A 24304-nucleotide genomic window follows, 5' to 3' on the forward strand; every position below is an offset into this window, starting at 1 on the left:
ACATACCAGCTTGGATTGGCCTTGATCAAGTTGGGTTTGCAGGGAGGCCAGGGATAACACCATAAAGGCCCTGGACTTACATCATTAGCTTACCTCTAACCGACAGGAAGGATTCTTCCTTGCGATGGATGCCGAGAAGGCATTCAATAGAGTGGTCTGGGACTATATGGAAGCAGTTTTGGGGGCTTTGGGGCTACGGCTGCCCATGCAGGCCTTCATCATGTCCCTTTATGCAAATTCCAGAGCCAAAGTCAGAGTCAATGATCACCTATCGAATGCCTTTGATATCCATAATGGCACCAGACAAGGGTGCCCATTGTCCACTTTGCTTTATAGCCTTACCCTAGAACAGGGGTAGGCAACCTGGGGCCCTCCAGCTGTTGCAGAACTACAAGTCCCATCATGCCTCTGGGAGTAATTGTAACTGCCAGCCTTGCAATGGCTCATGGGAAATGTAGTTCCACAACAGCTGGAGGGCCCCATGTTGCCTACCCCTGCCCTAGAACCTATGCTACGATGTATCCGGATGAATCCTGATATTAAAGGTGCGCTGGTGAGGAACTGTGAGTTCATGGTTGCAGCTTTTGCCAATGATGTTCTTCTGTTCCTTTCTTCATTTATGACGTCCTTGCTGAACCTTATTCAAGACTTTGGGCACTTCAACCTCCTCACTAACCTTAAAACCAACTACTCCAAATATTTTGTCCTGAATGTCTCTCTCCCATCTAGTTTAGTTAAGCAACGTCACATCAGGTTAACTTTCCCTTGCATTAGAAAGTGAACACTATTACTTACAGTATTTGTAAATACAATTGCCTGTGGACTAATCAAAACTCTGCATTAGAAAATTCCCATCAGAACTGCATGACGTCTGACAGGACCCCCACCTGTGGATTAAGCCCACCTTTTACTGGTTCAGGCGTGCATCTATTCTAAAGACGATGGTCCTTCCACACCTCCTTTATAAACTCCAAACTGCACATTCTGCCATCTTCTTTCTTTACTTCTTACAAGGAAATGTGGGCTTTCTTGTGGAATAACAAATCCGTGTGGATTATTTGGGCGAAGCTGGTGCTGCCCAAGTCTATAAGGAGTATTGACCTATCAGATCTACAGCGATATTACTGGGCTTCACAACTGACCCAGGTGGTGAAATGGAAGGTACACGCTCGCTGCAAAGGGTGGGCTGGCTTGGAACATTTGGTTTCAGGGCTTGATGGGAGCTTGGCACCCCCATTCCCCAGAAAAGGGCCAACTCTATACACCTTTGACAGAGCTTGTGACTCTCAAGCGGTGTCCTCTAAACTTTGCCCTATCGCCCCGTCATAGGAAATCTGGACTCTCCTGGACTACCCAAAGCCTTCCTGGCTGCTAAATGGCCTTACACAGAGGTGCTGGCCAAACATTTTTTCCGTAGAGGGTGCTTTCGGAGGCTGGCAGAGCTGGGGAGTTTTCCAACATTGCTTTGTTTCCTTTCTGGCCCCATCTCCAGCTTAAACATTTCTTAGATGATCTGACTCATAGGGAACACTTTATTAGGACACCTAGGTGATGTAATCTCTGTGCTCATAAAATAAACCTCAGTCATGTAATCGGGACTCTAAATGCCTCTGTTTTTTGATCTTCTGCTAGCCTGTGATCTGACTTCACTTACTAGGAGATTGCGCCTTCAATTTCTGACCTGGTGGTGCGATCAGAAAGCAGGTACATTTCTCCACGTTTGGTGGTCCCGTCTGGTGCTCCAGCCTTTCTGGCATAAGACCTACAACAAGATGACTGTGGCTTCCTCTCCCCCCTTAGAGTTTACGCCAGCACAACACTTTAATTTCTCTATGATACCTAAAAGTCAATATTACAAATCTGTCGCTATGCATTTGATTAGCGTTGCTAGGCTTTGCATCCCAGTATGCTGGAAGTCAACTTGTCCTCCTTCCATGCAGGGATGGCTTCAATGTATTACTCGCATAGCGAGGATGGAGGAGCTGATCTACACATCACAAGATAATATTTCTAAATTCTCTCATACTTGGGCATACTGGACCTTTTTTCAGGGTTGTCTGTTGTACCAAACGCTCCTGTGGGATGGGAACTGAACCCTGGCAGGGCACTGGAGTTGCTGTTAGGTCCTCTTTTTTACTTTTGACACCTACTTGCTCTACCATGGGTGTAGTATCCCTAGATTTGAGTCTGCAGGTGGAGACAGGGATGGCAGATGGTGCTACTCCCCATTATCCTGTCCTTTTTTCCCCTCCTCCCTCTTCCTTTTTATTTCCTATCCGTCCCCATGTCCCTTTTTTTTGTTCCTCCCCTCCCCATTGTCCCCCATGTCTTCTCATCTCTGGAATCGCTCCCTCTCCACCTATTTTCTCACCTTCACTCACATGACCCTCCCATTCCTTTCCTCCTACAGCTCCCTCTGTGTTGGGGGTATATGAGCGTAGAGGAGGGGGGGATATGCCTGCCTACCTTGGGGACATTTATACTACTATGTCTGTTTCTCTGTGTATTGTTCACTTTGACTCCTTTGTTCAAAAGTTCATTTTTTTATGTATTGTCCAGGTTCTCGCTTCCAGGTTTAGGCCCCACTACCTGACGTAGGGCATGCATTTCTGTTGTGTATAGTCTTCCCTGTTTTCTTTTGGGAAGTGATGATGCATTATTGTACCTACCTTGCAAATGTATTATCTCATTTAAAAAAAAAAATTACAGGTTACCAGTTTAGTGCTACACAGGGGGACTAGCACTAGAATTATTGTTCTCACTCTAATGTTCGGTGGGATACCTCACGTGTCCTGCAAACACTATTTACATATGTGTGCAGGACCTACATATGCGTTTGCTTCTGCGCTTGAACATAGGGGGACAGGGGTGCTTTAATTTTTTTATTTTAATCTTTACTGTTCCTTTTTCTAATAACTTTTATGCCTATCACAAGAAATGTAAACATGCCTTGTGAGAGAAATAAAGCCTGACAGGTTCCCTTTATGGAGACATCTGAGGTCTAAAAGGACACCAGATATCTCCTGTACCCTAGAAAACATGAGATAAAAAAAAACAAAAAACACCATATTGATCTCATGCTTTCCAGAACAAAAAAAAAATATTTCAGGCGTTTACATTTGCCAGGACCGGAAGTGATGTCATGACGTCGCATCCAGCCTCCAGGTCCATAAAGATGGCCGGGGACCGTCTGGTCCATGGCCAGCTCTATGATAACCGGTGTCATCGCCAGATCAGATCCCGGCAGATCATGGCTGGTGGATAGAGTTGCCACCTCATCCCTTTAAACCCGAACACATATTCATTACACCTGTTCTGTGGCTAATTGAATGCAGGTAAGGCACTAAGTAAGTTTGATTACCACCTTAATCAACCAAAGAACCTGTGTAATGAATATGTGTTCGGGTTTAAAGGGATGAGGTGGCAACCCTACTGGTGGAAGGTGATGCTGAACCTCCATGATTGAAAGGACTGAAACATAAAGAATGAAGGGTGAAGACCAGGGACAGTCAGGCTGGCTAGGAAATGAGGCAGTCTCTAACTTGCTGCCGCTTCTAGTGCACATTGTGAGAAGCTCACAGTGTGCAGTGAAACCAGAGTAAGCAGTTTCAGTCCAGGAGAGGAACCTGTACAACTGTGCAAGACTGAAGGGAAGGCTGGAGGTCAGATTTAATGGAAACATACTCCATGCATACAACGCACCCACAAGGTACAGAGGTGAAGGACGCTTTATAATGGATCCACGGGACAGGACAACACAACAAAGACTCTGTGCAGTATTTTCAATTCTTTATTCTTTGGTTGAATTTGAAAAGACTCAATTGCAAAGTTTCAAGTAAAAAAAACAAAACACATCATAGAACTTGCTTTATGTATTACTCCCATATTGCTCAAAGGTCTATGGTTCAGCGTTGAAGAAGATACAATCCACACTCATTGCAACCAGATTTTATTATTCCGACCACACTTTACAGTAGAACCAAAGGCAAAACTTTTTTATTCTCCATTTTGTATAAAGGGAGGGATATAACCCCATCCGTTTTTTTGTCATCTGCATCCCACTGGGGAGACTTCCCTTCACTTCCTGTTCTATCGCCAAAATAGGAAGCGAGAGGTAATCCCTCCAAAGTAAGGGAATCCCTGGTTGTCACCAAAATTAGCAGGGGTCACCAACCCCCGGGCCACAGACCGGTGCCAGTTCTTAACCTGCTGGGGGTTGGCAGTAGGCAGAGAGGAGCAGCACAACCTGCACTGCCACCCTCTAACCACCAGAGGGCGCCTGCTCCCCCTCTCCCAGCACCACTCCTCCTATCCCTCTCTATGGTCTTAAAGGAGGAGAATGGGAGAGAGGAGAACTGGATCTCATAGAGCACTGGTGGGACCCCAGCTGCACCCACCCCCCATAAGCTGCAGCCCCAACACTACACCCCCTGAGATTACAAGCTGCAGCCCCCCCCTCTCAAGGTGACAGGCTGCAAACACCCCCAGGTTTGTGGGAGGGTTGCCTTCCACGCTGCTGGGGACAGCTGAGAACTAGTGTCCCCCTTGGAAGATTTTCCATCTTTTTCTGTTGACGGTGGTTGCTGATGGTGACTGTTGATGGTGACAACCCGAAATTTGGGGCTTTATTTCATATTCACTGATAAGTCACCAGAACAAATAGGATGATTTCCCAAATGGGAGCACAGGCAGCAATAGAACACCCAACAAGGGTTCTAATCCCTCGCCACTCTATCCAAAAATAAAAAAGAAAGTTTTGCCTTTAGTTATACTTTAAATGTAAATCCGCTGACTGGCTGCTACCGGTCACTGGACTTCATCATTTCAATGAGGAAATTCTGAATAAAAACATTTAGAAGGGCTGTTCCAGCCAATAATGAGATTTCAGTGGTTGGTAGTTTAGGCTCCAAGGTCTGCACACCTACTGTGATCATTACAGTGTGGCTTAAGGCTGGGTTCAAACTATTGCGAATTGGATGAGGGTTTCACCGCATCCAATTCGCATAGCAGGAAATTGTGACCAGCTCTCTATGATGCCGGTTCACACATCTTCACAGCGGCTCAGGTTCCAATTGCACAGGAGTCCTGTGAGTCTTTTGGTCCGTTTCAGGTCCGAATTCAGCCCAAAATTTGGGCTGAAATGGGACCTGATACGTTAAATAGAGACGCACCGGACTCCTGCTGGGAGACGCACCCGACTCTAGTGTGAACCCAGACTTAGAGTGTATCTAAGCCCAGTAACAAAACTAATATATTACAGCTTCCCAGGCTATAGATGTGGTGGCTGCATTCGTTTTCTTTTTTCCGACCAAGAACATTTTCAGCAAATACAGAACAACGCCTGTTGATCCTGCCTGAAATATAGTGTTCTTGTCATATCCTGTGAGCTTAAAGTGGTTGTAAACCTCAGACATGAAATATGAACAAAGTAGATTCCTCTATAATGTGTACATGTCTCAATCCAGAGCACTAAGACGTTTCTGTCTGCTGCTTCCTTCCTCTGCTATCAGTATGAGTCACTTCTGACATGTTTTCCTGACACCAGGAGAAAAATGGTGACAGGGGAGGGGCCTCCAGCTGATTGACAGCTTCGGCTCTGTTTCTGTGTGGAGGTGGGTGTGTCCCTTCCCTCCAATCAGCTCTATAAGCTCTGCGGAGTGCAACTTCAGCTCTCCGCTTCCTTTTTTCAGCAGCTTTAAAATTCTGCACTTTGAAGGGCTGTAGAAAAGAGGAGACTGCAGATAAACAGGTACAACTTATGCAGGAGGATTTGTTTAATCTCTGTGTATCACCTGAGAATAGTCCCTTCACTGGGTATATGGAAGGGTTTATAACTACTTTAACAGAAATCACAAAGAATCTTCTATTTGTTGTTTAAACTACTAGACCCATCAACCCACCAGGTCATGGAGATGAACCAAGGCAGACACCAGACATGCTTGAAGTCCAATGAAAAGAAGGTGACAGCATGCCATGAAATCCTTCATAAATGAAGTGTTATTGTTCTGGATTAGCAACACAAGAGCCCTATTTGGGACCACCTTCTCCGCTAACGCGTTTCACCGTGGTCACAGTTGTGGAGACTATGATTAACCCCTTCCTGCCCTGGTGTCCCTTCAAAAAATCCTAAATGCCTGGGGGACAGAAAGGATTGGCGATCATGTGACCACTGTGGTTGGAGGTCACATGATAGGGAGCCGGTCCTGCCGGATACCAATTTCTAGTCCCTTTGACAGCCTAGTCTCTGTGCTGGAAGCGCGCTCTCAACACAGAAAAATTGGCCGCTTGGCAATGCTTATGTGCTGCCTGTGGGCATTAAAGTCCACCTTTTGCAGCGGCACATGTGTCATGCAGGCCACACGGGGTTAAGCCCAGTTTTGGGTGAAAAGGAGGTCCTGGATGGGGTCTTACATTACTTGGCCGCAACAAAAAATCTTTAATTAGTTTGGGGCGATGACGGACCACCGTCTGGCTTCTGCACCTAGCCAACCATGGTGATGACCCAATACGCAGGGCTTAAGTGTGGTGGACAAATTTCCTGCATATTAGAAGTGCAGTCTGTGTCACAATCCAGGCACCCTTCATAGATACAGTGGAGAAATGAGCGTAGCCATCAAGTTAAAATTGTGTTAGTTGCAGGTTTGTCAGGTGAAAATAAAAGGCAAAAAAGCCCAAGAGAATTAAAATGAAAGCAGTTGCCCCACACCTAAGGACTGGTAAGCCGCAATACATTAAATTTTTGGGTTCTGATACCCTTTCATTCACTTTAGATGATGATGAATGCAGCGGCGGAGGGGAAGCTATACTCCGTTCTACTAGACTGGCAGCAAGCAAATGAAAAACTGGTCCGATGCAAAGGTTATGTGTGAACAGCCGCAGTCAGATTTGCCCCATGTACTAATCAATAGCTGATGCCACTTGCTACGATTTGGATCTCTAAACTGGCCCTAGATGAAAATAGTTTGCGTCCAGGGCCGGTGATTCTGACCACAACTAAGGCCCGGTTCACACTGATGTGACAATCACTCCGACTTTGGAGCACTTGTCGCATCAAAAGTCGGACCCTATTCTGTGCAATGGAGCTGTTCTAAATCAGCGAGACTCGAGTCGCTCTGACTTAGAAAAAGGTTCCTGTACTACTTTTGGTCCGACTTACATTAACTTCTATTAAAGAAGTCGCATGTAAGTTGTTCTGAAGTTGCACTGGGGTCCGAACCCGGGCTTAACCTCTAATTTGCATATGGCCATCCAGATGTCGATTTTAGCCTCACCAGAACACAGCAGCCTTATTACCCGTCTTAAAGAAGCCTCATAAGAAGAGCTCATTTCTGGACCCCCCCGAGAGAGACAAGGTGGCAGCAGTTGACCAAACTCCATAACTGAAATCTAATTTGTAAGCGGATGGACCCTTTAAAGTGAACCTGTGTCTATACAAACCATATAAAATAGTTGACTATTTGGCAAAGCAGCTACCATCACATCAGGTTTTGTGAAATGTGCAGAAAACTAGTAGACATTAAAGGAATGCCGCACAACAACAGCACACTTGGGCGAAACACGTCGGTGGTGTGGCTATTGGGAGCCGGAGTTGAGGGCTGTTTTTACAGCTCCTCACATCTTGTACACTCAGAGCTGTCAGTATGTGGCATTCCTTAATTGTAATTACAGCGCTTTTTGGATGGAGCATTCTTACTCCAGCACCCTATTCACCCGTGGATCACTTGAACACCGTCATCAGCACTTGGAGTGGCGCTCCGTGGGCTTATGCAAGTTTACAGTACTGAAAACTAGGGAGCTCATATACAAATGGCCACAAGCTCCTGCAATCCCTGCCTGGGCGTTCCCACCTTCCATCCATTGCTATAGGACCACTGTGGATGGGAGGCCTCACTAAAAAGGTGAGGAGGGGGGCTTTTGAGCAGAGTAGCTTGGTGTATAGGAAATTTAAAGTGCCCCTATGAGGACCCCTGAAAGCACGGACACTGCAAAGGTAGCACCAGTTTAAGCATAACCACAAATTAGCTTTCAAGAAACAACTCCGGTGTCATTAGAATACAGGAGGCTTTAAAATGAGGAGCTGCTAAACCCCAAAAACATAACGGGCACATGGGTTCACTCACTTTCCCTGCAATACTAGAACAGCTCTTGATATAATCCAAATCTAAAGTACACCAAGGGGCTCTTGCACATGGATGTCACGTTTTTTAGGCATTTAGGCTTTTTTTTTTTTTATACTGGCCTAAATGCAGCCCATTGTTCTTAAAGAATATGTCACCCCAGGATTTCTTGTGCGTCTATTGGTCTGTTTCAGGTCCAAATTCAGACCTGAAACAGTGACGCCTGCTGTGAGCCGCATGCGAAGATAGTGTGAACCCAGCCACAAAAAAAAAAAAAAAAAAAAAAAACCAACAACAACAAAAAAAAAAAAACTCTGTTGCGGGTCAGTTATATAATGCAGGTAAACCACACCCCCTCGATTAAAAAAAAAAAAAAATAAAAAATAAAAAGCTAAAAGGGTTTTTAAACTGTGTACACAAACACGCATTTACGCATGTACTATACAGCCCATCCTCACGTTTTGACACAAGAACTTTCTGCCAGGAATATCTGATAGCACTACATCAGTACTGTGTCCAGGAACCCCTGCTTGCACATGGCACTGATGTATGAACATCAGATTCATGGCAGAAAATTGGCTTAATAATAACTATGTGTATTTGTGCGTTTTTGCGTGTATGCCTACATTAGAGCTGCACGAGTCAAGATTTTTTGCTTAGAATAAAGATCACGATTCTCAGCTTAACATCATCTTTCCTATTATACACAAAAATTGTGCTAACTTTAGCTTTTCCTTTTGTTTTTTTTTTTTAATTAATTGTATGAGCAGGGCGCTCCTGTCCCTTCTGTATTGTACTGTAATTGTGCTGTCCCTTCTCAATATTATATTGTAAAGCGCTGCGTAAACTGTTGGCGTTATACAAGTCATGAAGTATAATATATATAATCCATATCTATCTAACATTTGGGGGTTCCAAATAATTTTAAAAGCAAAAAATACTGATTGTAAGCAACAAGTGTCAGAAATAGCCTAGGTCTTTAAGAGGAGGTCCAGCCTGGGTTAAAAAAAAAAGTCAACAGCTACATATACTATAGCTGCTGACTTTTAATATTAGGGCACTTACCTATCTGGGGAGCCCACGATGTCGGCACCCCAACCGATCTTCGGATCGACTCCCAGGTGCTGCCACCACCACTTTCCTTGTAAGAGAACCAGGCAGTGAAGACTTTCGGCTTCTTTCCTGGTTCCCTACTGCGCATGTGCGAAGCACGCTGCGCTTTCTAATTGGCCTGGTGGTGGAGAAGGAGGAGGGGGGCTGAATTTCCAGGAGATTGGGCCGCGGCCCGTCTCCGGAAGTGGGGAAGGTGACCTGTAAAAAACATGCCCCCCCCCCAAAGGTGCCAAATGAGGAAGCATATAAACGAGAGTTCCACTTTTGGGTGGAACTCCACTTTAAGTGGTTAAAATTACCTCATTTAGAGGCCGAAGTTCATCCCTTTGATCTCTAAAAGAAGAGAAAATACAAATGTTTTTTTTTCTCTCTTTCAGCGCTGAGCAATGTTGTTGATAAACATTTTTGACAGCTGTGAGCAGAGAACGGCTCTGCACTTGTTACATGAATCGTGGAAATGCTGGATTAAGATCGTGATTGGGGTTGAATCGAGGTTGTGATTTTTTTTTTAACGATGAATCACGCAGCTCTAGCATACATGTGTGTAAAATTTATTTTAGCTTTTCTTGGGTTGTGTCGTACGCAAATATGTGTGCATATTTGTGCATAAGTACTAGGGTCGTCTGTTCAAATCTCAACCACGGCAATACCTGCCTGGAGTTTGCATGTTCTCCGTGCGCCTGCGGGGGTTTCCTCCCACACTCTGGTAGGTTAATTGTCTCCTGTCCAAATTGGCCCCAATATATGTATGAATGCGAGTTAGAGATCTTAGATTGTAAGCTCCTTGCGGGCAGGGACTGAAGTGAATGTGCAATATATGTGTAAAGCGCTGCGTAAATTGACGGCGCTATAGAAGTACCTGAAATAAATAAAAAGTAATCAATGCGTAAAATACTGTCCAGCAATGATTTTTGTATTTCATTTTTTACTGATCTATAGGCAGCGCACATTTACTCGCCTGTGTGTACAGGTCCATTAAAAACAATGGGCTGCTTTTAGGTCAGTAAATAAAAAAAATGCTTAAATGCCTAAAACTGCGGTGTGCATGTGCAAGAGGCCTTATAACGTCTGTGCTCACCCTCCTGACAGCTCAGCTTCTGCAGGAGCAGGACAGGGAAAGCTCCCACGGCATCATGGTACCTTCATTTGTATGCTGGTTCAGACCAGTTCAGCTATGAAATGTGTCCATTAAAAAGCCAATTCATCTGCACTCCTGGAGTTGAGGTTTTTTTTCTTTATATCTAAATAAAATATCCTTATAAGAAATGTCAACAGTTCTCAGAGTTCTTTAATCATGTCAAACGACCCCGCCACCCGACCGGAGTCCCTCCCGCATCTTATTGCATCGTTTCTGAAATTAAAAAAAATAAAATTATTACTTTGCACCTCCAATCATTTGGATCATCTGGATTTCGCTCATGCATATCAGATTCGATTTCTGCACATTCAGTGGTCACTGAATCTAATTATCCAATTAAGGCATCAAGACATGCAGCCAAAAAGCTATTTTTTTTTTTTCTTAAAGCTGAACTCCAGGCCAGTGTAAAAACCACCAAATGAATGTGGTTATATATTCAATAAAAGAAATAAAACTAGCAGGAGTACTGGAATCTGTCTTTATAATATCTCCTTGTAATACGCTGACTCTCTGACTGGCAAGGTAGGGTTGGCACATGGTGCCAATCAGCTGACCAGTGTCGGAACTTCCAGGGTCGCAGCAGTCGCACTTGCATCAGAGCCAAGGAGTTCCGCCACTGTGGCAAGGGCCCGCCTGCCCATTCTGCCACTGTGGAGGGGCCCGCCCGCCGCCCGTTCAGCCACAGGGAGGTCATCTGGGGTTGGCAACATGTCAAGGGAGTAAAGGGGCCCCAGGCTCGGAGTGTGGGGGGGGGTCCCTTCATGTTTTTTTGCACCGGGGGCCCTGAAGGTTCTAGTTACGCCTCTGGGCTGCACTCATGTGCAGGGTGGCATAGCCATGGGCTGGCCTGGGGGAGGGGAGAGCTTTGTGCATTAGTGGGCTAAGGAGGGGTGCTGATGGGATATTTAATTACAGATTGGACGTGTACTTTAAAAGGAAGAGAAATCCGAGAAATGGCCTCATCCATCTCCCGCTGTTCTTCCACTACCCAATCACAAGTGTTAAGCGGCGTATTGGTGAAGTGCTGGACCTGATGATAGGTGCAGATTAGCTCAAAGTGGTTGTAACCCTCAGGACATGAAATATGAATAAAGCATATCCCTCTATAGTGTGTACTTGTCTCAATCCGGAGCACTAAGTGTCATTTCTGTCTGCTGCTTCGTTTCGCTGCTATCAGCATGAATCCCTTCTGACAAGTTTTCCTGACACCAAGAGAAAAATGGTGGCAGGGGAAGGAGCCCCAGAAAATTGACAGCCTTAGCTCTGTTCCTGTGTGAAAGGGGGGGGGGGGGGTGTGTCTCTTCCCTCCAATCAGCTCTTAGAGCTTTCCTCACTGAGCTCCGCAGAGTGTAATTTCAGCTCTCCGCCCCCCTGCTTTTCAGAGCTGAGAGATCTTGTGTAAGTTCTGCACTTTAAAAAGGATGTAGGGGACACGTGACTATAGATTAACAGGTACAACTTATGTAGGAGGATTTGTTTCATCTCTGTATCACCTGAGGCCAGTAACTTCACTGGGTATATGGAAAGGCAGTTCTGTCAGCTCGGGTATCTTTAAGAGTCCATGGAGTGGTCAAAATGGTATATAAAAAGGAGGAGGGCACCACTGGTATATACCACATCCAGTAAAAAGTTTATTTAGCTTGACAGCAGGTCAGAGAGTACGATCTACGTGTTTAATGCGTTCGCAATTACCCCTTCATCAGGGATTGAGAGCTGGGATATGAGACATTACTTTTAGGGCTCCTTCACACTTGCATTGCTCTCTGAAGAGTGATCTGCATTCAGGTTGCTCATCAGAGAGCATTTGACAGGCAGTGAGGAGGTATTGTAATCGCCCCTTCACTGCAGGTTTTACCCCCTGAAGTCCACACTAGTATGCTGCAACCACATGCATTGCACGCAGTTGCTGAGCGGCCCCATCATGTGTCATGCTCGGCTGGTGCTACACCCACCAAAAGCAACAGGGGGTATAATTCCTCCTGTGGTTCAGGCATGTGTACAACCCCGGCCACAGCCTCCGCAGCTACAGGGGAGCTGTTGGGGGCTTTTAAAACACAACTGCTAGTATGACTGAGCCCTTAGGAGACAAGGATCAGCATAAAGTCATGACACCAGTCTGACAACCTAATCCAAGAATATTGATATTACGCTAAGCCTTACTGTCCCGTATATCCCCATAAGTGTCGGCACTCAAGCCCTGATGAAGGAGGAGTTGAATGCCCACAACATGTTGGCTATACCTGTTGTCAAGATAAATAAACTTTTACTGGACTCGGTATATACCTGTGGCACTTTAATTGTTTACATACTGCTTTGGCTATCCAATCACAGACTGTGGTGGAGAGGTGACCAGGCTAACGTCACTAAACTGCAGCAGAGAAAAGTCAGGTAGCCAGTAATGCTGTCTGGCTTGGCTGAGTTAAATCTCAAGATTTGCTGGACAGAATCACAAACTGTGACCAGAGAGGTAATCAGGCTGCGTCACTAAACTGCAGCAAAGAAAAGTCAGGTCACCAGCAAAGTTATCTGGATTGGCTAAGTTAATCTCAAGATTTGCTGGACAGAATCACAAACTGTGGGTGGAAAGGCGACCAGGCTACGTCACTAAACTGCAGCAGAGAAAAGTTAGGTCATCAGCAATGCTGTCTGGATTGGCTGGGTTAAAAGGAGAAGTCCAGCCTAAGCTTGTTTGGCTGGGCTTCTCCTATGGGTCACAGGAGTGCAATTATTTTTGCACTCCTGTGACCAGTTTTCAGCAGAGAGCGGACTGATGTGTGCTTTCTGCTGACGTCACAGAAATCAGTCCATTATCCCAACAATGGAAGTCGAGATCCGCAAAGTGCCTGGACTGATATCCATCTCAGCCTCTTAGCGAACTGCTGAGAGCCTGAGATGGCCGCTCCCTGCCCCTCCACAGCCCAGCACACCAGTGAGCATGGAGGAGCAGAGAGGAGAGATGCTGATCGACAGCCAGCAGCTCTCTGCTCAAGGAGCTGTGAGAAACGAGCCATCAACGGTGTTCGATCGCTCGGTTCTCAGTGTAGTGGCGCCGGGAAATCTCAAGATTTGCTGGACAGAATCACAAATCCTTTGGCAGGAAAACCAGCTCCCATTTAATGTTTCAATGGTGGATTTAACCGTGTCCCAGGAATTCAGCTTTAGGTCCTTAAAATATTTAATTGCATAAAAGTACAAGAAAGACAGAATGCCAAAAAAAAAAAATAATAACGTAAAAATAAATAACAGTGTTCTGTATGGAGTTGTGTGCAATTCACAGAAGGTTCTCCAGCACCGATCTCCATAAACCAGAGAAGAAAATTCTCAGTTGATCTGGAAAATCAGAACTTTGCAGTCTCTATTCCCTCACGGAGGTTAAGAATAAAACTGGATAGTGGCCTTCTTCCAACAGAGTTTGTATTAAATAGAAAGTACGTCAATTCCCTGTGTTGTGTTTTTTTTTCCCCCTTTATATATTTTTGCACCGCTCTACTATAAAACACAAAAGAAAAAAAACAGTGATTAAAGTGCAAAAGCACTCATTTAAAGTGACTGGCATCAATGTTTGGAATTTAGCAAAAAAAAAAAAAGGGGGGGGGGGGGGTCATGTGACCACATACAACTCCTCCCTGTCCTCTTTACAGATCTTGTATCCGCAGTCCAGCATTTGCGACCACTTCCACGATTTTGCGTTTCTTTCCCGGGGCGGCAGCAGGAATGCCACACTAGCGGCCACCATGACGTGCCACAGGCTGTGGGTGTAGTAGTAGTTGGCGTTGGTCTCGGCAAAGACGTAGACTGAAATGGCCGTCAAGGCCAGGGCTACTCCAGGTAATAGGAAGAAGACCCATCGCTGCCAGCTTGGAGGGTAACAGTGACGACGACGGACTCCTCTCCAGGTCTGCAATGGAAAAAAACAGAGGAAGGATTTCAGGGTAGAGTTGGTGGTAGGGCGGCTATTCTGTTATCTTTTTTTTTTTTTTTTTACACCATTATTGCTTATAACAGTGATCACAGTTTTAGCTGTCATAAATGGCTTTCATTTATGACAGCCTGCTTACTATTGTGAACTGTGCTTGGGTACAGCTAATTACAAGGTACAGGGTGCTGCGATTGACCCAGGTACCATGTGATAGCTGTGGGCCAATCACAGCATTACAATAGTAAGCAAAACCGTCGTGAATGGAATCCATTCATTACTGTTTTGTTTACATTGTAATCATGTGATCTCTATGACCAATCATAGCAATCACGATACCCCCGGCCACTCACAGTGGCCAGGTACCAAGCACAGTAATTCACTGTATCCGCTGGACACAGCTGTCACGGGATCGCACCACTGCATACCCTAGGGGGTGCGTAAGTGCGCGTGTGCACCGCGACGTATTGGTATGTCGCAGTGCCTGCAGCTGCCGCCTGCTCTCAGTCAAAGTACTGTGGGCGAGCGCCAAGTGGTCAAGTAATGCCTGTTGCAAATTATGGACACGGTTTGACACCTTTCACACTGGTAGGGGCAGGCATTGACGGTAAAACGCCACAAGTTTTAGCAGCGCTTTTTCATCATTTTAGCGGCGCTATTCGTGGGGTGCATTTAACCCCCGCCAGCGGCCGAATAAAGGGTTAAATGCGCCTGTGTAGCGCCACTGCCAAAGCGATTTGCAGGCGCTTCGGCAGCAGTGCCCATTCATTTCAATGGGCAGGAGTGGTGGAGGAGCCGTTTAAACACCGCTCCAAGGATGCTGCTTGCAGGACTTTTTTTAACGTCCTGCCAGCGCATCGCCGCAGTGTGAAAGCACTCTGGCTTTCACACTGGGACGGCAGGGTGGCGTTTTTCAGGCACTTTACAGGTGCTATTTTTAGCCCGAAAGCCTGAAAAACGCCCCACTGTGAAAGGGGTCTTACTGTGTGATGGAAAGTGGAGTGGCCAAGGCAGAGTCACTACATACGGTTATGAAAAGTTCTTGAATAAAAGTTCCTTTTTTTCCCAGTTTGTTCATTAGGGAAAAGACTTGGACTGTCAGAAAAGAAGGAAGATCAGACAGCCTGTACTTCCATCTACCGCCACCAGAGGTCACCTCCACAGATGTTTATGGTAAAAGCTCTAGCTTTAAGGGATCGCGAGGAACATCGTTTCCTGAATTGTACCACGGTAATATGAGTGGAAATGGAACTGATGATACATATGGGGATAATGTAAACATTCAACTCATCTTTCCTTGCAAACTTCATAGTAATTCCTTTTAATGCTCAAGTAAAAAAATTATTCCTTTTAGAGGGGCTGTGCCTGCACTGTAAGGGATAATTGCTCAGTTTGGTCTAGGCAGGGGTCTCCAAACTATTAAACAAAAGGGACAGTTAACTGTCCTTCAGACTAATGGGGCTGGACTGTAGCCATTGGGAGTACAAAATGTCCCAGCATTAGTGGGAGTAAACAATCCCCCCATCATTGGTGTCAGTGGGCCCCATTGTTGGTGTCATTGTTAGGAACTGTGCTTCATCATTGATGTCATTAGTAAGAATAGTGCCTCGTACATTGATGTCTTCGGGAGGAATTGTGCCCTTCATTGGCGTCAGTGAATGAAATAGTGACCTAAGGGCCAGATAAAAGCGAGCAAAGGGCCCCATCTGGCCCCCGGGCCGCAGTTTCGAGACCACCAGTCTAGTGGAACAAAAAAAAAAAAAAAGGATTTCCTTAACTGATCCCCTGCTTCTCCCTTCAGCTCCTTTTCCCGCATGCCCCAGCACTCTAGGGTCCTGACATCATCAAGACCAAAGCAGGATCCATAGCCCTGTACTAGACATGAGGGACAGTCAACTGCCAGAGTGTGGGGGAGTGCCGGATCAGGTACATAACTTTCGCAGCGCAGGCACAGCCCCACTGCAAGGGATCATTTTTTAGTGCAGCAATTAAATAAAACAAACCTACCTACTCACATAGGTGGATGCAACATCGATCTGATGCTGCATCGGTCCCCAACAGTCGCTAGACCAAGAACTGAGCAATCAAAGACCGCTGAGCGCTCAGTTGTTGGTCTTCAGTGAGCAGAGAGCCAGTGACCGTCAAGTCACCGGCTCTCTGCTCTACCCCTCCAGAGCTTAATGAAGCGCTGGACTGTGGAGGGGGCAAAAGGGGCTGGCTCAGGCTCTCAGCGGCTCGCTGAGAAGTGGAGACATCAGCCGATCAGGCATCTGGGTGGATCCCAACATTAAAGTCAGGATCTCTCCAAATGGACCGGCTGAGTGAGGTCAACTGACAGCAGACTTTAGCCCACTGTCGGCTGAATACGGGTCACATGAGTGCAGAACAAAGTGCACTCCTGTGATCCACAGGAAAAGTAGGGCCTAAAGAGCTTTGGCCATACATCTCCTTTAAAAGGTGGAGTTCTCTGAGGCTGTCAGCTTGGTCTTTATTTCATCAACTGAATGACTGGAACAAGCATGCAGCCAGCAAAGCCCGAGACCAGACTTCCTTTTTTTAGAGAAGTTCAAGGTTGATGATTATACAAGTAGTGAGGCCATGCGCTGGATAAATCTAAATCTTAAAAAAATATATATATATTGACACTGACACTGGACACAGATCTTTAATCAATAATGGGTCATTACTTAAAAATGATGCTTTGGGTTTGGCAGCTCTTCTGCATTGTTTTGGTGGTCCTATTACACAGCTGCCAAATTGCTATCTATCCTTATCCAGATGAATATAACAAAAAAACAAAAAAAACAAACAAACACATACACCACATAAAAGCAAAAAGGTGAGGAATTCAAAACTATCTGTGGCAAAGAAAACACAAAAGAAAGAAGAAAAAAAAGAAAAAAAAAAAGTAACAATGAAATAAAAGGCGGCTTATTTTCCCTGCTGCTGATCTTTGCTCTCTACTGCTTCCAAAGACTTTTCTACATTGGACACATTTCCTCTTATGTTGGAGGGCTCCTTCTCTGCTGTGCCTTATGGTTCCTCCTTCCAAACCCTTACATCGCTGTTCTGTCCTGCAGCTATATAGCGATCAGCAAGAGGAACCACAAGGCATAGAAGGGTGCCAGGTATCTGACACACCCGGAAGTGTTGAAGCTTCTTCAGGCAGCGTTGGGTCTGCAATACTGCTAGGATTAATGGTGCAGATAGGGGAGCAAGTAAGTATTCACCCTTTTCTGTTACAGGCTTAAAGAAGTGGCAGAGGCAATTTAAAAAAGCAAAGGAACTAAAAAAAAAAAAAAGGGGGAAATGAGAAGAAAAAAAAAAAAAAACAACTAAAAAAAACAAACAAAAAAAAACACCTTTTAGTAGGTCACACATTGCCCTTACCCAAGCGATGATCAGGATTATCAGAGCGAACAGACATGGCCCCAACATGTTCCAAATTCCTCGCCGATCAAGTTGCATAGACATTGCGATCAATAGAGATCCCAGCATGAAGAGCACCTGAAACAGGAAGAACCATTGTTCCACCGAGAACATAATTCAATATACACCAATATTTTTAAAGGAAAGCTTTCATAGGAAAAATATGGGGCTGCCGCTGATGCTGACCCCCTTGTGAAAAAGCTTAGTGACCCCCCCCTTCCTTAGGCCCCCATTCAAGCCTCAGCGTTTTGTAGATTGATGCTCAAAGCTCCAAAACGCTGGAGGAGAAAAAAAAAAAAAAAATGTATCAATTAATCTCTATGAAGTTGGTTCACATCTCCACTCCAAGTCACCTGAAGCTCTGGAGCTTGTTTTGTAGCTTGAATCAGGTAGATTGGTGTTTTTCCAGCATTTTTTGTTCCTTAGAAATGCATGGAAATGCTTGATTCGAGAGTTTTAGTGCATTTTTTTCATGCCGTTTTGAGCGTTTTTCTGCACAAATGCAATAAAGAAAAATAAAAATATATAATAAAATAAAAAAAACTCTAACCCCAACCATTAACTAACCTCAATCCTAATCCTAATATTAACCCCTAACATAAAATAAATAAGTAAATAAACCCCCTACCCTAACCTTTAAAGTCTAACCCTGAACCCCTTAAAAAAACAAACAAAAAAAAAACAAAACAAACAAATAAAACCTCAACCGTTAACCCCAATCCTAATATTAAAGGGGTTGTAAAGGTACATGTTTTTTCACCTTAATGCATTCTTGCATCAAGGTGAAAAAACATCCGACGATTAGAGGCCCCCCCAGCCCCCCCCCCCCCGTTTACTTACCTGAGCCCTCGAAAGTCCTGCATCGTGAATGCGCTGGCTTCTCGGCTCATTCATTGGATGATTGATAGCAGTGCAGCCATTGGCTCCCACTGTTGTCAATCAAATCAATGATGGGGGGCGGGGCCGAGTGATACAGTCAGCTGCTATTGTCGCCGACTGTATCACGGGAGCGCGCCCGCAAGCTAACCCCCTTGGGAGAGCGCTCCCCAGAACGGGGGTTAGCTGATGCGGGGAGGAGCTGAGACAGCCGCCAGGGGACCCCAGAAGTTGAGGATCGGGGCCACTCTGTGCAAAACGAGCTGCACAGTGTAGGGAAGTATGGCATGTTTGTTATTTAAAAAAAAAAAAAAGGAACATTTACAACCCCTTTAACCCCTAACCTAACAAAATAAATAATAAGTAAACAAATAAATTAACCCCTAACCTTTAAACCCTAATTCTTTAACCCCTGACAAAAAACACATTTTTTTTTTTTAAATAAAAAACAAAAAAAAATAACCTAAAAAAAACCCCTCTAACCCCAACCGTTAACCCTATTCCTAACCACAATACTAACCGGAATATTAACCCCTAACTTAAGAAAATAAATAATAAATAAAATTAACCCCTAACCTAAAAAAAAAAAAAATCAGTAAAAGCAGATAAAAAAAAGCTGAAAAACATAGCAACAAACGATGAAACGTTTGTCTAATTTCGCTAATTAAAAAAAACACCAAAGCTCAAAAATGCTTAAAAAAAAAGGAAAAAAAAAACCCACTCAAAAACGCACATACAAACTCTCAAAACCTTAAAAACGCCACGGTCAGGTGTGAATGTAGTTTTAGTGACCCAGAATAAGCTTGCAGCCAGCAAGTAAAGCCGGGGATCTGCATCCTTGGGTCAAGCCGGTGAATCAGATGGATTATTACAGCCAAACAGCATTTTCAGAAGCAGAGGTCAGCATTGACACCAAAACGTACAGCATGCCTGTCCCCAAGAGCAGTTAAAGAAGAAATACAACTTTTTTTTTTTTAATTAACACCCCCCCCCTCCCCAAATTTCCTGTATATGAAAAAAATAATTTGACTTATCCTCGGTACTTAGCGCTGTCCTCAACTTCCTCCTTGAGTCCTCTTTGGGTAATTTTGCCAAGTTCCTGTGAGCCCAGCTCTTCATTTACACCACCGAGGGGGGCACATGATCATGGAGATTGGACTCACAGTACTCCAGGACTAAGCTGAGCTCACACGTCATTATGTGAGTGCCATGTCGTCACTGGACTGGCCAGAGGACTTCAGAAAAAAAAAAAAAAAAAAAAAAAAAAAAAGTGTGTGTGTATATATATATATATATATACACACTATTTTTTTTTTTAATAAAAAAATTACTGGGGGCGGGGGGGGCGCGAGAAAGATAGGTTGTGGGTTAAATGGGGGAGTTCTGTCTTAAGGCTTATCGATGGCTGCAGTGAGCGGGTTTGTGAATCGGAACCTTCAGTGCAGGTTCTGGTAGAGCGGAGTTATGGATTGAGTGTCTCTTCAGAGTGCTGCCAGCAGAGGGCAGCACAACACTACATTAAAAAGTCTAAGACTCAAACACCGAATACTGTATAGAACTGCATTGCGGTGATAAAAATGAAAGCTTTAATTGGGCTTCTAAAAGAAAAAAAAAAAATTAACCCAAAACCAATATCTTACATCTCAGGAGTCGTACACACAAAAGACCATTTATTTACTACTTACATATTTAACTGGCTTTTTTAGCCTGGCCATACACAGGATGGTCACCCAGATGGCGACGACAGAACCAAAGAAGTCGCAGAACTGTAGCGTGTCGTAGTCCATGATACACATGACAGTCACTCCGGGCTGATCGCAGGCGTGATAGAACTGAAAGATCAAAGCGGAACGTTGCATGACCACAGATGGAATTAGGTGAGGCAGGAACAGCAGACGCCTAGGGCGTACACAGGGCAGGGGCGCAATATTGCACATGAAGAAAATATGAAAAACATCTTGTGAAATCTCTATAGCACTGACAATTACATTTACAATGAGATACTAAAGTCTTTTTTTTTGTTTAAAAATAACAAACATGTTATACCTACATACTCTGTGCAGTAATTTTGCACAGAGCAACCCTGATCCCCCTGCCCCTCCCTCCTTCCCCCACAGCAAGCAGCTTGCTATGGGGGCACCCCAGCCGCCGCTCTCTGTGTCCATTCAGACACAGAGCCATGGCTCAGCCCTGCCCCCTCTCTCCCCTCATTGGCTCACTGACTTTGATTGACAGCAGTGGGGTCCAATGGCGCCTGCTGTGCGTCTTAGCCAATCAGGAGAAGACAGCCGAGTCTCTCGTGCAACATCACTGGATCAAGATGGGGCTCAGGTATTAGGGGGGCTGCTGCACACAGAAGGTTTTGAAACTTAATGCACAGAATGTACCAAGATACAAAACCTTCTGCCCTTAGAACAGTGATGGTGAACCTTGGCACTCCAGATGTTTTGGAACTACATTTCCCATGATGCTCATGCACTCTGCATTGTAGTTGAGCATCATGGGAAATGTAGTTCCAAAACATCTGGAGTGCCAAGGTTCGCCATCACTGATATAGAATATCATAAAAGTGGACAATCAGTCATATTTTCATCTTTCTATCTATTAAATCTTCTGCCCTTGTTGTTGTTTTAACTTTGGATAGTAAAACTTTTTTTGTCAGTAAATACTTTATACAGCCTACTTCCTGCTTCTTGTCTGGTCATTAGTCTAGGCTTATGACATCATGCACAGCTCTCTCTCAATCTTGTGAAAGTTTGCCAGGAAGGGAGGGGGTGATGAGTCATAAGAGGGCCAATGAGAGCTGCAGAGCAGGAGGTGTGTGTCTGTGTAAATCCAGGAAGTGAACAGGCAGCAGCTTCAGCTGCCCACAGTTAAAATGGCTGCAGTCAGACTTAGTGGAGGGAGATTTCTGCAGCATATTTGGCAAGTACAGAATCACAGTATATATAAAATAATATGCAAAGTGGTTGGAGGGAAGCTTCAGAATGGCAAAGATGTTTTTATTACAAATTATGTGAGCAGACTGCAGTTCCTCTTTAAGGGTTACAATATTGTCCTCTTTCCAAAACCAGTCTCTTGACTGGGCTGCGAAAGAGCAGCAGTGGATTGATGAGGTAATTTTTCTACTAACTCTGCTATCTCCTATTGGCATGTACCTATTCAGCACATGTTGCACACCTGATTTGTTCATAGCCCTGCCCCCTCCCTCTCCCAGTCTATGCTCTGTGATACATGGGATTGCACAGACTGATAAGTTAAAATCTGGTACAGTGTTTAATTGTTACTAAACCCACAACAGTAAAATATGTCTTTATATGCAGTGAAGTATGCTGGTTATACTCACTGTGGAACCCAAGGGGGGTTTAATCCTCTGTGTTGTGCAAGAAGGCTGTTCGATCCCATGTTTTCTGATCCCCCCCCCCCCCCCACACACACACACACACTTTTCCACTGTCCCCAAAAAATAACCTGATATTTACAGAGCCAGGGGACAAGCTGCACATGCTCAGTTTGGTGTGTATTGCTAGAGAGAGTTGTTTTGTTTTTTTCCTTAAGAGGGTGTATGTGATCAGCACAGGGCCAATCGGAACTGTCCAGACAGAGGGTCAGGGATCATGTATCCTGATAGCACTATCGTGGGAGAATTAAAACTCCTCCTACAAGCTTTAACCAGACATAAGACTGCTACATACTGCTGATGAGAAAAGGTCTTTAGCAGTTTATATTTACTAAAATAATTGCATTTCCATGTTCTGTGTACTGTGGGAGACCAGATATAGTGAATGCAGGCTCCTGGGTTTCGTAACACTAATCATAAAAAAATAAAAATAAAATGTATTCATGGCTTCAGAGCTGAATTCATTTGTGTCTTACATGTTCCTGGAGTTCAGCTTGAATAAAACGATATAACATATTATGATTATACAAGGGGCAGAAACAGGCAAATGACATACCGTAGAGAAAAACATGGTGTAGAGGTAGACCGCGGCCTCTACAAAATACAGGTGGTAAATGGCGACTACAATAGTGGGAATAAATATCAGATTACTGAGCGTAAGCAGCATTGTGGCGGTTAACTGCTGTGCCACGGACAGCGCATTCCGGTCATCTGTACAACTCCAGCCACCCCAGCCTGGAAGAAAAAATAAATAAATAAAAAAATTGAGGAAATCACTTTTTTACAACAGTTGAGGTGTTATCACTAAAACGTTCATCGTGTTATTTTTACCTTGAATACCCCCATCTTATTCCAATGCTCTTACATACCACATAAGAAAAAGGAGAAAAAACACAAAGGAAGGAGAAAAAGTGCTGCTCACCCCGATGCTAAAAAGGAAAAGGAAAAGGAATCCCCCAGGGTGGGGTTTTTTGGCAGCAAGATGTAAATATCGAGTCAAAATATGTATAAAATTGAAAAAGTTTATTTTACAAAAATTCACATGTCATGAAATTAAGATATGAGCTCCAGTAGGAAGTGTTTAAACCTTGTTTAAAATTGACATACACTATACAGACATATTTCCATAATGACATCAGAAAGAATGTCAACAATATGAAAAATAAATCTGACGCGTTTCAACCCAAATACTAGGGGTCTTCTTCAGAGGTTCAGACTGAACTTATTGAACTTACTGAACATATTTTGACTCGATATTTACATCTTTCTGCCAAAAAAACCCCACCCTGGGGGATTCCACATACCACATAGGAGACTGCAATTTACAGTTTATTAGGAAACGAGGTGTGAGACCCTCATAATTAAAGTCCATTATCGAGCAGTGAACACAAGGGTATGAGACCCTCCTAGTTAGATCTTATTATCTAAAAAGTTGAACAGGAGGTATGAGATTCTCCTAACCTGAGCTTATTATCTAACAGTGAACAGGGGGTACGAGACCCTCCTAGTTAGATCTTATTATCCAACATTGAACAGGAGGATATGAGATCCTTCAAAGTAGAGTCTATATTCTAAACAATGAACACAAGGGTACGAGACACTCCCAATTAGTCTATTATCCAACAGAGAACAGGCAGTATGAGATTTCCCTAATCTGAGTCCATTATCTAGCAGTGAACAGGAGGTATGGGTCCCTTTTTATTAGAGCCTATTATCTTAACAGTAAACAGGAGGTATGAGGTCCTCCGAATTAGAATTATCTAATAGTAAACAGGACGCATGAGACCCTCCTAGTCAGAGCTTATTATCGAACATTGAACAGGAGGATATGAGATCCTTCTAAGTAGAGTCTATATTCTAACAGTGAACACCAGGTTACGAGACACTCCCAATTAATTAGTCTATTATCCAACAGTGAACAGGAGGTATGAGAATCTCCCAACTTAAACCTATTACCTAACAGTGAACATGAGGTATGAAGCCCATCTAACAAAGACATATAGCTAGGGGATATGCATAAGTCACAGTAACCAAATAAAATGACAAAAAATAATGATGTAAAGAAAAAAAAAAAAAACATATCAACCAGACTACCTGCACAAGCTCAAGCTATTGGGCGCTGTTCCCAACCGGGCCGATTAAATTCAGCAGGGCACAGGGGCAGCACCCAAGACACCATATGATGTCCAAAAATGGTTGCTAAGAGGAAATTAGCAACCAACAAACTGGAAGAAGAAAAGAGAAAGAGAAAAGTTACAGAGAAAAAGGGAAATAGAAAGGGTCCTGAGTCGGTCGTTCCCAGGAGTTGGAGCACA

General features: G+C 44.3%; 1 protein-coding gene across 1 annotated transcript in view; it reads right to left on the reverse strand.

The window, feature by feature from the left end:
- Positions 1-3772: 3772 nt before the first annotated feature.
- PGAP6 (post-GPI attachment to proteins 6) overlaps positions 3773-24304 on the reverse strand; it is a 116909-nt gene continuing 96377 nt past the window's right edge. Inside the window, exons 10-13 of the mRNA XM_073636328.1 lie at positions 22546-22724; positions 20275-20421; positions 17675-17791; positions 3773-14266 (exon numbers count right to left, since the gene is read on the reverse strand). Of these exons, the coding sequence (XP_073492429.1) occupies positions 13970-14266; positions 17675-17791; positions 20275-20421; positions 22546-22724 (740 nt within the window). The 3' untranslated portion in view covers positions 3773-13969. The remainder of the gene's footprint in view (positions 14267-17674; positions 17792-20274; positions 20422-22545; positions 22725-24304) is intronic.

This window comes from Aquarana catesbeiana, linkage group LG06, assembly GCF_042186555.1.
Source record: "Aquarana catesbeiana isolate 2022-GZ linkage group LG06, ASM4218655v1, whole genome shotgun sequence".
Taxonomy (NCBI): Eukaryota; Metazoa; Chordata; class Amphibia; order Anura; family Ranidae; genus Aquarana; species Aquarana catesbeiana.